The sequence below is a fragment of the Loxodonta africana genome, chromosome 1 (genome assembly GCF_030014295.1).
Source record: "Loxodonta africana isolate mLoxAfr1 chromosome 1, mLoxAfr1.hap2, whole genome shotgun sequence".
NCBI lineage: Eukaryota > Metazoa > Chordata > Mammalia > Proboscidea > Elephantidae > Loxodonta > Loxodonta africana.
Genome location: NC_087342.1, coordinates 237,086,963 through 237,100,402, shown reverse-complemented (window position 1 = coordinate 237,100,402; position 13,440 = coordinate 237,086,963). Strand labels below are relative to the sequence as shown.

Below are 13,440 nucleotides of genomic sequence, written 5' to 3'. Positions count from 1 at the left end.
GTTACGTGAGATCCCCCTTAGATTCTTCTGTGTCTTAACCACTGGCACGGAATATGTGTCAATGGTCACATCGCGAATGCCTAGGTAAGTTGTACTGATGCAGCTGCTGCAAACACTGACAGCTCCTAGCCCCGGTCTGCCCCAGGCTCCGTCCCCCCTCAGGGGCTGGTGAAGCTGCAGCAGACACCAAGGCTCTGCCCCGGGCTCCGGGCCCCCCTCAGGGGCTGGTGAAGCTGCAGCAGACACCAAGGCTCTGCCCCGGGCTCCGGCCCCCCTCAGGGGCTGGTGAAGCTGCAGCAGACACCAAGGCTCTGCCCCGGGCTCCGTCCCCCCTCAGGGGCTGGTGAAGCTGCAGCAGACACCAAGGCTCCGGCCCGGGCTCCGTCCCCCCTCAGGGGCTGGTGAGGCTGCAGCAGACGCCAAGGCTCCGGCCCGGGCTCCGTCCCCCCTCAGGGGCTGGTGAAGCTGCAGCAGACACCAAGGCTCTGCCCCAGGCTCCGTCCCCCCTCAGGGGCTGGTGAAGCTGCAGCAGACACCAAGGCTCTGCCCCGGGCTCCGGCCCCCCTCAGGGGCTGGTGAAGCTGCAGCAGACACCAAGGCTCCGGCCCGGGCTCCGTCCCCCCTCAGGGGCTGGTGAGGCTGCAGCAGACGCCAAGGCTCTGCCCCAAGCTCCGTCCCCCCTCAGGGGCTGGTGAAGCTGCAGCAGACGCCAAGGCTCCGACCCAGGCTCCGTCCCCCATCAGGGGCTGGTGAAGCTGCAGCAGACACCAAGGCTCTGCCCCAAGCTCCGTCCCCCCTCAGGGGCTGGTGAAGCTGCAGCAGATACCAAGGCTCCGGCCCCGCTCAGGGGCTGGTGAAGCTGCAGCAGACACCATGGCTCTGCCCCAGGCTCCGGCCCCCCTCAGGGGCTGGTGAAGCTGCAGCAGACACCAAGGCTCCGGCCCAGGCTCCGTCCCCCCTCAGGGGCTGGTGAAGCTGCAGCAGACACCAAGGCTCCGGCCCGGGCTCCGTCCCCCCTCAGGGGCTGGTGAAGCTGCAGCAGACGCCAAGGCTCCGACCCAGGCTCCGTCCCCCATCAGGGGCTGGTGAAGCTGCAGCAGACACCAAGGCTCTGCCCCAAGCTCCGTCCCCCCTCAGGGGCTGGTGAAGCTGCAGCAGATACCAAGGCTCCGGCCCCGCTCAGGGGCTGGTGAAGCTGCAGCAGACACCATGGCTCTGCCCCAGGCTCCGGCCCCCCTCAGGGGCTGGTGAAGCTGCAGCAGACACCAAGGCTCTGCCCCAGGCTCCGGCCCCCCTCAGGGGCTGGTGAAGCTGCAGCAGACACCAAGGCTCTGCCCCAGGCTCCGGCCTCCCTCAGGGGCTGGTGAAGCTGCAGCAGACACCATGGCTCTGCCCCGGGCTCCGTCCCCCCTCAGGGGCTGGTGAAGCTGCAGCAGACACCAAGGCTCTGCCCCGGGCTCCGTCCCTCCTCAGGGGCTGGTGAAGCTGCAGCAGACACCAAGGCTCTGCCCCGGGCTCCGTCCCCCCTCAGGGGCTGGTGAAGCTGCAGCAGACACCAAGGCTCTGCCCCGGGCTCCGGCCTCCCTCAGGGGCTGGTGAAGCTGCAGCAGACACCATGGCTCTGCCCCGGGCTCCGTCCCCCCTCAGGGGCTGGTGAAGCTGCAGCAGACACCAAGGCTCTGCCCCGGGCTCCGTCCCTCCTCAGGGGCTGGTGAAGCTGCAGCAGACACCAAGGCTCTGCCCCGGGCTCCGTCCCCCCTCAGGGGCTGGTGAAGCTGCAGCAGACACCAAGGCTCTGCCCCGAGCTCCGTCCCCCCTCAGGGGCTGGTGAAGCTGCAGCAGACACCAAGGCTCTGCCCCGGGCTCCGGCCCCCCTCAGGGGCTGGTGAAGCTGCAGCAGACACCAAGGCTCTGCCCCAGGCTCCGGCCTCCCTCAGGGGCTGGTGAAGCTGCAGCAGACACCAAGGCTCTGCCCCGGGCTCCGGCCCCCCTCAGGGGCTGGTGAAGCTGCAGCAGACGCCAAGGCTCCGGCCCAGGCTCCGTCCCCCCTCAGGGGCTGGTGAAGCTGCAGCAGACACCAAGGCTCTGCCCCAAGCTCCGTCCCCCCTCAGGGGCTGGTGAAGCTGCAGCAGATACCAAGGCTCCGGCCCGGGCTCCGGCCCCCCTCAGGGGCTGGTGAAGCTGCAGCAGACACCATGGCTCTGCCCCAGGCTCCGTCCCCCCTCAGGGGCTGGTGAAGCTTCAGAGACACCAAGGCTCTGCCCCAGGCTCCGTCCCCCCTCAGGGGCTGGTGAAGCTGCAGCAGACGCCAAGGCTCTGCCCCGGGCTCCGTCCCCCCTCAGGGGCTGGTGAAGCTGCAGCAGACACCAAGGCTCCGGCCCGGGCTCCGTCCCCCCTCAGGGGCAGGTGAAGCTGCAGCAGACACCAAGGCTCCGGCCCAGGCTCCGGCCCCCCTCAGGGGCTGGTGAAGCTGCAGCAGACACCAAGGCTCTGCCCCGGGCTCCGGCCCCCCTCAGGGGCAGGTGAAGCTGCAGCAGACACCAAGGCTCCGGCCCAGGCTCCGTCCCCCCTCAGGGGCAGGTGAAGCTGCAGCAGACACCAAGGCTCTGCCCCGGGCTCCGGCCCCCCTCGGGCTGGTGAAGCTGCTCTGTCCCTGGCCCAGGTGCACTAGCTTCCCCCCTGCCCCCAGCAGACTAAGAATTCCATCAGTTTTGGCATCCACAGCACTTGGAGCAGGGCGGCCCACGTACGTGGCGAGTAAACAGTGTGTTTGTGGCCTGTACACTCAGACCACCTGCACACATACACGAGCACACGAAGGTCAGCACTGCAGAGATTGGCCCCACGCCACCCCGCGGAGCTGGTGCTCCCACACATAAACCAGCCACGCTGTACGAGTGCTGTGCTTGTCTGTTCTCTGGTTAAAATATTAACCTGCCTGTTTCCTTTTGAGGGTCTTGATCAGCCAGGTAAACTTGAATTGGGCTGCCTTTCCGAGACTCTTCTCCTTTCCCTGCCCCACAGCCCCATTTGGAGCTCCTTGCTTTGTGCTAAGCCTCTGGTCCCATCCTTTATAAGTTCATTAAACGACCCTTTAGACAGGTTTCTTAGCTCAGCACTGTTGGCATTCTTTGTTGTGAGGGTGCGGGGGTGTCCCGTGCACTACGGAAGTTTAGCAGCACGCTTGGCCTCCCCCCACCGGACACCAGAAGCACCGGCACCACCCTGCCACTGCCAGTCATGACAAACAAAAATGCCTCCGGACGTTTCCTTGGGGCAGGGGGCAAAGTCACCCCCATTGAGAACCACAGCTTTAGATGTGTGAGGTCGTTTATCTTCCAGGAAGCATAGTGACCCTGTGAGGCTTCAGACAGCATCTCGTGGGCCCCTCTACACATTCCATGGGTGGCTGGTGAATGAATCGAGTGTCAGGCCCACCGGGCTGGTGGCGCGCAAGTGTGGGGCCCAGGATGGACAGCAGCTGCTTGCACTTCGCCCTGGAGACCTCTGTGGGCCTTGGTGTTGTTCAGCACTCGGGCAGAGGTCTCACTGTCTGCACCGTCCCGGGGAAGCTCGTAATAACGCTGATTTAGTGTGCTGCTGAAATACTGGAGAATGCCTGGAGGCTCTATTCCAGGACAGTAACACTGAGGCCATCTCCTTTCTCCACCTGGGACACCTGGGGGCTGGAAATGAAGCCAAAAACCGAGACCTGGTAGGCGGAAAAAATAATAGCATAGTCATCATCACCTTCGTCATCATCACCTTCTCCATCATCAGGAAGCATTTATTGAACACCCAGGTCTGCCGTTGTGTGGAATGTTATGTTGTTGTTGTTGTTAGGTGTTGTCAAATTAATTTCTACTCATGACAACCCCATGTGACTGAGTAGAACTGCCCCATGGGTTTCCTAGGCAACCCTAGAGGACAGAGTAGAACTGCCTTATAGGGTTTTCAAGGAGCAGCTGCCGACCTTTTTGGTTAGCAGCTATAACTCTTAACCGTTTTGCCACCAGGGCTCCAGTCTTTACAGGAGCAGATCACCAGGTCTTGTTCCCTCAGAGCTACTGGGTGGGTTTAAATTGCTGACTTTTCAGTCGGCAGTGGAGTCTTTAACCCTTGAGACACCAGGGCTCCTTGTTCAGCATTATACAGGTTAATAAATGGTTAGGGCCCTCCCACAGTGACCTGGTTGTATAGTAAAGTACGTGTGGACAAAGAAAGAGGGAGGGAGAGAGAGAAAGACAAAGGAAATGGGCCTCGATTCTTGGAGACTTATGATTAAAAGCTAAAAAGAAAAATCACTGAACAAGCGTATGCAATACGTTTCTGTATGGATAGTAAACAGCTGGATGACGCACAGACGTCAGGTGGGCACCACTTCTGTGCCAGTCACCTCACGTGGCCGTCTCATCTTTTCTCTGCTTTTCTTTGGAAATGAGATTTTATGACTGCTGCTAATACCTTCAGGAAAGAAAGATGGAAGGAGAGGGGAAGACGGGCAGAAACAAAATAGGGAGGGGGTTTTCCGTGCTGCTTCGGTTGTATTTTAAGAGATACGTTAATTTGTGGGATCAGATCGTAAGCCTTTGTCCTGTTCCATCAGAGCTCATCTGCCTCTCAGAGCATTCTGGCCTTTCGAGTAGATTCTGTTTACCTTTTAATTCTCTCCTGGCCTCTGGTGCTCTTGGTATTTATGATTTATGTACAGTCTGTGGGCTGTCCGTTCCCAGTGTCTTCATTTAAGCTCTGCACAGGACAGGCTCTAAGTACCTGAAGTGGTGGAAATTTTCAAATTTCTTTTGAAATTTTACTTTCAGGAAGTAGGCCGGCAGTACAGTATTAACAAAGCCTTGTTGTCCTTGTGCGCCACTGAGTCGCTTCTGACTCACTGCAACCCCGTGTTACATGTAGAAGTGCCCCGTGTCGTTTTCCAGGCTGTCATTTTTATAGGAGCAGATGACCAAGTCTTTTCTCCTGAGGAGCCACTGGTGGGTTCGAACCACCAACCTTTCAGTTATAACAGCCCAGGACTTCACTTTTGCGCCAGCAGGACACCTTAATAAAGCCTTAAATACATTCATTTAATTTTGTAATTTCCCTCCTGGTAGTCTATTGTAAGGATAACTCCAAATCTTAGGAAAACCTTTATGTACATTTTAGTATTCTTCACAATGGCAAACATTTGGAAACGTCCTAAGTGCCCATCAGTTGTTCTGTTTTGGCACATCCACACATAAAGTGATATTACGAAAATATTATAATGAACATTGGAAGTTTTTATGGGATTCGGAGAAAAGTTAGTGTGCAAAACTTTATGTGTTTAAGAAAAAAAGCTCGAAGAAAGTACTAGAAGGAAATAACAAATATTGTTGTTGCTGTTATGTGCCATCGAGTCAGTTCCAACTCATAGAGACCGTATGTATAGCAGAACAAAACACTGCCCGGTCCTGCGCCATCCTCACAGTCATTGCTATGTTTGAGCCCATTGTTGCAGCCACTGTGTCAGTCCATCTCGTCGACAGTCTTCCTATGTTGCGCTGACCTTCTACTTTACCAAGCATGATGCCCTTCTCCAGGGACTGATCCCTCCTGATAACATGTCCAAGGTCTGTGAGATGTAGTCTTGACATCCTGGATTCTAAGGTGCATTCTGGCTGCACTTCTTCCAAGACAGATTTGTCCATTCTCTGGCAGTCCACTGTATTTTCACGATTCTTCTAGACCATCACAGTGATCTCAGCTGACATAAAAGACACCGAAGAGAACAATGCTTTAGCACATTTCATTTCGATTTGGGGTCTTTTTCCTTTGTTGGTTGGTTTTTAAAGGCCACTGTTGCTGCTGCTACCCTAGGTCTTTCATTGGAAGTGGCCGGATATGCCCTTTGTCCTGACAAGACCGTGCAGTTGTCTGGCCTCTGCTTCCAGACCCTACACATCAAAAGCTGTCAGTGCTGAGGGACGTTGACGAGATAAAGCAATGTGATGCTTGGAAAAAGCTGCCCCCCAACTCTCCTTTTATTACAAGCTCCAACTTGGCAAATGCCCAGTGGTTATTTTTGGTGTGTGGCCACCTGTGTTGGAAAGATTACTGGCACCGTTATCTGTTTTTATCAGATGATTGGGGTTCCTGCCACCCAGGTGGGGCTCATCCTCTCTCCCAGCACCTGCTGAGGAAGGAAGGCGTCCCTACTACATACAAGATGATCCCCTCAAAGTGTGCCCCCAGCCCCTGTTACCCTGCTCTGTTCCCCTTCTCCGTAGCACGTGTCACCTCTAACCTACTATATAGTTATTTATTGTGTTCCTTGCTTACCTTTCTCACCTATTTAATGCGAGTCCACAAAGGCAGTTTTGTCCACTGACTTATTCCAAGCACATAGGCCAGCACCTGCACTTGGCCAGTTTTGTTAAGTGAGTAAATGAGCATCAGTCGTCCAGGGCCTCCGTGTTAAGCATGTCTGCTGAATCCTCACCTCTCCGTGTCCTGTGTTGCTCTGCAGTTCGAGATGCTGACGGGCTCTCTGCCGTTCCAGGGGAAGGACCGGAAGGAAACCATGGCGCTCATCCTCAAGTGAGTAGCCTACCCTTTGGACCCACCCCCAATACTTGCTAGAGCCCCTGATATTGGCATTCAGACTCCTAAGGATGGAGTCACTACGTAGGCCATCGCAATCGTGAGCGTAGCATTCTTGGAGTTTTAATCACAGTGGGTAAAGCTAATGGCCAGCCGTGAATGGGACCCGTCACTGGCCAGAATGACACCACTGAGTGGTTGTGATGAACTTTTGCACCATGGGTAACGCGTGCCATCAGTAAAAATTGTCTGCATCGCCCAGGGGGAGAATTTTCAGGTCGGGTGCTTGTTGGCCTTCCAGAATGAACTACAAATTCTAAAAGGCAGAGGATTTAGGGGCCCAGTAGGCAACCTGCATGCTCCTGCCTGGCATGTAGGAATGACCACACTTTTGCAAGAGGGACTGAATAAAACATAGTTTTCTGCTTAATTCTCACAAGGATCATTGACAGATCAAGTGGGTTTCTCTGTGGCAGCAGAGAGAAGCCTGAGCTGGTGTGAGCCTGGTGTGCAGCCTTAGATGTGAGCAGGCACCTCCACAGGTCAAGGTCAGCGAAGATGGAGGCAGATGGAGCTGGGACAGGGATGGGGGCATTCCAGGGACACAGGTGACTCCACGCCTACCCCACACGGGAGCAGGGTCACCGCCTCCTGAAGGAGAAACCGCTGCACCAGCTGTCTCACGTGTGAGAGGTGATTTCAGTAAGACTGAAATCAAAAACCAAACCCGTTGGCGTCAAGTCGATTCGGATTCACAGCAACCCTGTGGGACAGAGTAGAACTGTCCCATAGGGCTTCCAAGGAGCAGCTGGTGGATTCAAACTGCTGACTTTTTGGTTAGCAGCTGGGCTCTTAACCACTGCCCCACCAGCTCTCCACAAGATTGAGAGGCACCTAAAAAGCAGTGAGTGAAGTTTCTGTCAATTAGGTCGTATGTAAAGGGGAGGAGAGCGTTGGGTGGAAGAACCCCACGGGGAGCCTTTTGTCAGGTTGGGTGTTGTCCTCATATTTAGGCAGCATTTTCCTGTGTCCGGAGCAGGCCCTCTAGCTTACAGAGGAGGGGATCTGAGCACCCTCCCCAACCAGAGCAGCACAAGTATAAATAACCCCATGAAGGAAGTTCACAGAAGTAACCATTTTGAGACAAAGAGGTTTTTCCCCGGTTTGGAGACACAGTGAGCCCTGCGTAGTTTTCCCTTCAGCCCACTGCTGGCAGGGTGCTGTGACGCTGAGTGAGCAGGCCAGACCCAGCCGTGGCTGTACTTCCTGAGTACTGCCATGGCCTCGTGCCTCGCCTGGGAATCGGGACCAGGGCCCTCCACCCACCTTGACACTTTAAATTGAAAGTGTTTCCCACCAGGACTCACCCCGCAGTCCATTCAGTTTGTATTGATTACCTGTGTTCGTGCCAATCCTGAGGGAGAACAAGAAAGTTCCTTTCCCAAAGCTAGAAAAGCCCCCCGCAGCCAGCCCCTCACCAGGGTGGGTGTTCTGTCCTGAGGGACACTCATCTAGCAGGGCTGCCCCAGCCCCTGGGACGGGAGTTCTCAGAGTATGGTCTGGGGGACACTGCAGGGCCCTGAGACCCTCCAGGGGTTGCAACACCCTCCTTTTCCATCTTCTCTTCATAGAAGTCACCCAGAACAACATGCCGGGAGCACGGAGCACAGAGCCCCATTAAGTCAGGAAGAGACTTTCCAAAATGTCAAACCATGAATGCCACGCCTCTCACCAAATGTTTTTCTTTGCTTTTGAAAATATAGTAGTTTCCATTAAAAATGCTATTTATATAACATCCGTGGGGTTATTGCGATTGTTAAGTGAATTATTGAATAAATATTTTTTAAATTCTCAGCTTTAATTTGTAATGCAGTAACTACTAATAGATACGACCCACATCAACAAAAGTTCTTTGGTGTCCTCAGTAATTTTTAAGAGTATAAAGGGTCCTAAGTCCAAACGTGTGAGCCCTGCCGGTCTGGGGAATAAAGACAGGGATTTGTTGGCTTGGGTGTCCTACGTGAATGCTGACCTAGGAGACTCAAAGTACTAAAGAAAAACTCTGCTCGCGTTATTGCTCGTCCTTCTCATTCTGAATCTGATTCTGTCTTCCAGAGCCAAGCTAGGGATGCCCCAGTTCCTCAGCATGGAAGCCCAGAGTCTGCTGAGAGCGCTCTTCAAGCGGAACCCCAGCAACCGGCTAGGTATGAGCCCCCGGGAGCCCCCGCGCCCCAAGTGGAGGCCTCGGAAGGCGCCACCCCTGTCGTTGTTGTTGTCAGCTCCCACTCATGGACACCTTACGCACAGCAGAACCAATCGGTGCCCAGTCCTGTGCCATCTTCACAATCACTGGAAAAAAGGACAATTTGGGGTTTTTTATTTGTTTTTGTTGTGGCTTTTGTGTCAACCCATTGCATAGAAGGTTTCCCTCATTTTCACTGACCCTCTGCTCTACCAAACACGATGTCCTTTTCGAGCAATTGCTCTTTCCTGATGACATGTATACAGTAAGCAAGCTGAAGTCTCACCATCCTCACTTCTAAGGAGCCTTCAGTTGTATTTCTTCTAAGACTGGTTTGTTGGTTCTTGTGGCTCTGACCTAGCCCCTGCTCCACTACGTTTTTTCACAGAGGTCACTGAGTACAAAGGGTTCCTCATCAGGGTAGAAACACCTACTGTGCATTGTCAGCACATCAAGGACACGGGGTCTAGTCACGACGTATAAGAGACACAGGAGCTGCTAGTGTTGCTAGCTAGTTTCTAAAAGTCACTGTTTCTACAGAAAATGGTGGCAGTTTTCTCTACCTATTTTACTTCCCTGACTTTTGGAACTTTAGACACTAAGGACAGAGCAACTGAAATGCTCTTTTCATTTAATCCCTCTTAAATGAAGAAATCTCATCTCAACATACGCTCAGGGAAGAGTTGCGTGAATATCACTGAGGTAGTAATTCATTTTCAAAATTACCCTTTACTTTACAGGAAGATTTCCCACAGTTGCTTTAAACAGCAACTCTCCCCCAATGTAACTGGGCATGTAAAAAATCCCACTTTGTAGACTTTTCAGTAACACATCTGGATCCAAGCAAACAATTTACCTTTATCAGCGAGTGCTTCTGCTCAGCGCGATAGAGCTGAGAGGACTTGGTCAGAGGAGGCCTGGGTGGTGCCAGGCCACAAGAAAGACTGATGAGGGGGGAGCAATTCAAACAGTGAGGCACACAGCCTTCCACCTTACAGCAGATGCTTTAAGGTCCGTAAGTTCCATTTCAGAAGGGCCTGTAGCTCAGTCTGGGACAATGTCAGACGTCAGTATGCTGTTTAAAGACGATAATCAGAGCTGAGCGGTCATGGTTCCTTTGTTTCTCATCTTTTTAACAAGGTAGGCCATCCATGTTTGGCTCTTCTAAGTCTTAACTGGGGATTGAAAGGCTTTCTGAGGGAAACTCCCTGTAGCTCCGCTGGCGTTTCTGATAAGAGAAGCTCCTTCATGTGGCCTGTTAGACTTGAAAAACGAACTACCTTTAGCTCACAGCTTGATTCTCTTTTACTGTAACTTGGGCTGAGGGTGTATATGATTCTTCTCCTTTTAACCTGCAGAAAATTCTTTGATACTTTACTGTTGGTAGAGTTAATGGATTGTGTAAAACCTCCACTCGTTTGCTTTCATTGAATTCTATACAGAACTTTCATACTGTAGAGAAGTTGGACAAAAAGTGCCAAGATTTAGAAAAACCCGAGAAGAAGGCAGTTGTATAAAGCTGCCATCTTAAGGAATATCAGACCGTATTAGCAGCTCCAGAACATCTAGCAAGGGCTTGGGTTCTCACTTAAAGACATCCCTGTCCTGGAGGAAGATCTTGAGATCAATTCTTTTATTGCTTTCTAGATGTTTTTGTACTTTTAATCAGCCAGTCGCTGTACAATGCTTAATGACATTTTAGCCCCTCTGTCTTTTTAAGACGCGTTCTGGACCACTTTTCTCCTCTCACATGAGCGTGGTTGTTGGGACTCAGCTTCAGGATCATTTCACTCTTAGATAATGCACAGGTTGACTTCACCAGGCCTTAAGTAACCGCTAGTAGCGTTCAGATTTATAAGGGCTTATTACACATACTTACCCCATTTGGCCTCCTATGGCCATGTCACTTGGAATCAGAAAGGGAAGATGGAGATACTGGACATACTTATTCATTCAAATGCACATGTTAAGAACAAACAATTCAGACTCATCTCTGGTATCAACTTACGAACTTTGCCATACGGTCAGTGTTTCCTTTCAAATGTCATTGCGTTTGGTAGGAGAAGACTTGTCACAATAAGTTGAGTGAATCTGACTACTTAGGGGTGTGTTTGTTCTCCCTTTGGCTCTAGAGGATGGAAATAATGTTCTAAATAATTGATTTTTTGTCTTAGAATTCAACATTACTAAGATCATAGCTAACCCAAACTATTGTTTTTATTATTCTGTTAAAATAACTGTCCATTTATTTTGGGGGCTCAAACATAGCAAGGATTATGAGGATGACGCAGGAGCAGGCAGTGTTTTGTTCTGTGGTACATAGGGTCACTATGAGTTGGAAACAACTCACCAGCACCTAACAACAACATCAAGATCATAGTTTTCTAACTCAAAATATTGTTTTATTATTTTGTTAAAGAGAGAAAGATGGGCTTATCCATTAAATGGGTAGGTAATCATCAGCCCAGTGGAACCCATATAAGCATGAAATATGGTCCATCTCTGGCCCAAAGATTGCCCTTCAGATGTTATCTGAATGAATTACCTAAAGCTTTCAGGGAGTTATGGTTCATCCCTGCAGGTGTACATTACAACATAAGCTAGGCTTAATATAAGGAGAAATTATAGTCAGAATTATTAATTACCCAACCCTTTATGCAGTGAGGCTACTGGATTTAATTGCTGAAATTCTTTAGCTGTAAGGTTGAAAATCACTTTGAATCAATTCATCTTGATCTACGGAGGCAGCTGGATTCGATGCCTGAGGCTCTTTCCTTTTCTGATTGCTGTGAGCTTTGCTCTGGGTCCCCCAGAAAAACCCAGAACTAAATCTAAGTCGGGGTCCCTTTGCCATTTGGGCAGCCAGTCTCTCTGAGAAGGCCTCTCTCAAACACCGGTCCCTCACATAGGTTTACAGCATGGTTGTGGTACGTTCACGTGAGTCAAGATCTCTTCATGCTTAACCTGCTGAAGAGCCATAAGTGCTTGAACTCTGGGCCACAGCTGCACTCATGAAGGGGTGGACCCGATGTTTGCTGGGAAAATGGTAAATTGTCATCACCATCATCCCTTGCCCCTCCTCCCACCGTCCTCTCTTTCTCAGGGTCTTCTGCTTCTGACGTTGAGTCCTGGGAAGGGTACAGTTGATTCTTCAAAATGTCCCCCCAGCACTGCATTCCGCGGCCATCCCCCAGGCCTGAAAACCCTCCCTGACATCCCAACTGTCCCACCACTGCCCTGGGCCTCCTCGACCAGCTGCCATCACACTGGGAAGCAATTGGAATTCCCAGCTGATCCATTCAAGTCGAAGTTATTGCCAATAAGTGACGCAATAAGCTAGAAATTATGGTGGTTTTGTTAGCTGCCCTCGAGTCAGCTTCAACTCGTGGTGACCCCAGGTACAACAGGATGAAATGTCCAGTCTTTGGATATCAGACAGCGTTCTGTTGTGATCCATAAGGTTTTCATTGGCTGATTTTTGGAAATAGATGGCCAGGCTTTTCTTTCTTTCTCGTCTGTCTTAGTCCAGAAGCTCTGCTGAAACCTGTCCACCATGGGTGACTCTGCTGGTGTCTGAGATACCAGTGACATAGCTTCCAGCATCACAGCAACATACAAGCCACCACAGTATGACACACTGACACCTGGGTAGTGGTGAAATTATGAATGGGGTTAAAAAAAAGAAAGTGCCCTCCAGGAGCTCTCAGTTGAGTGGAAAACACAGACAGCTGTATAAATACATCAATATTTTTAACTCTAGGGAGACCCCAGGGAGCAGCGACCTGCCCGTTGGTTGCCCCTCCAAGCACAAGTCCATATGAAGTTTACAGCTCAAAGAAATGACAAAGAGTTATTTAATTCATCTCCTGATTTTACAGATGAGAAAACTGACATGCTCCCATATGACTTGCCCAAGGCTCTACCTTGAATAATAGCAGAGACAAAGTTGGGTCTTCTGAGTCCAAGGCTGGTATCTTCCTCCCAGAAGATAACATGTCTTCCCTCAAAAGAGTTCTGAATTCCCATGTCCGGCCTTCCACTTACTCCATGTGTTCATTTGTCCAGTAAACATTGGCCAAATGCCTGTAGCAGGTGCAAGGTACACAAAGGTGGATATGCTGCCACTGACCTTCTGAAGCTCACAGCCCCACAGGGGAATGTTTTCATCTCCTCAGGATGCCTTAACAGTACCATGAGGTGGCGGCTTATAGGAACAGATATTTATTCTCTCACAGCTCTAGAGGCCAGAAGTCTGAATTCAGGGCATCGGCAGGGCCGGGCTCCCTCTGAAGGCTCTAGCAGAAGATCCTCCTTGTCTCTTTCAGCTCTGGTAGCCCCAGGCATTCCTTGCTTTGTGGCACCATCACTCCAGTGTCTGCATCCATCTTCACATGGCTGTCTTCCCTCTGTCTGACTCTCTGTGTCTCCTCTCTTTGTAAGGACACTGGTCATGTAGGATTAGTACCCACCATACTCCAGTCTGATCTCGTGTTAACTAATTACATCTGCAAAGACCCTGACCAGGGTTTGGGACTTCACTGTATCTCCTGGGGGACACAGTTCAATCCATTGCAAGGCAGTCCAGCCAGGCAAATGAGAGGACAGAATTGTTAAGTGGC

General features: G+C 51.6%; 1 protein-coding gene across 5 annotated transcripts in view; it reads left to right on the top strand.

Moving 5' to 3' along the window:
* RPS6KA2 (ribosomal protein S6 kinase A2) overlaps positions 1-13,440 on the top strand; it is a 388,441-nt gene that overhangs the window by 310,123 nt on the left and 64,878 nt on the right. For all 5 annotated transcript variants that reach the window (XM_023559360.2, XM_064293190.1, XM_064293185.1 and 2 more), the window contains 2 exons: positions 6,506-6,576; positions 8,695-8,783. In XM_023559360.2, coding sequence (XP_023415128.1) covers positions 6,506-6,576; positions 8,695-8,783 — 160 coding nt within the window. The remainder of the gene's footprint in view (positions 1-6,505; positions 6,577-8,694; positions 8,784-13,440) is intronic.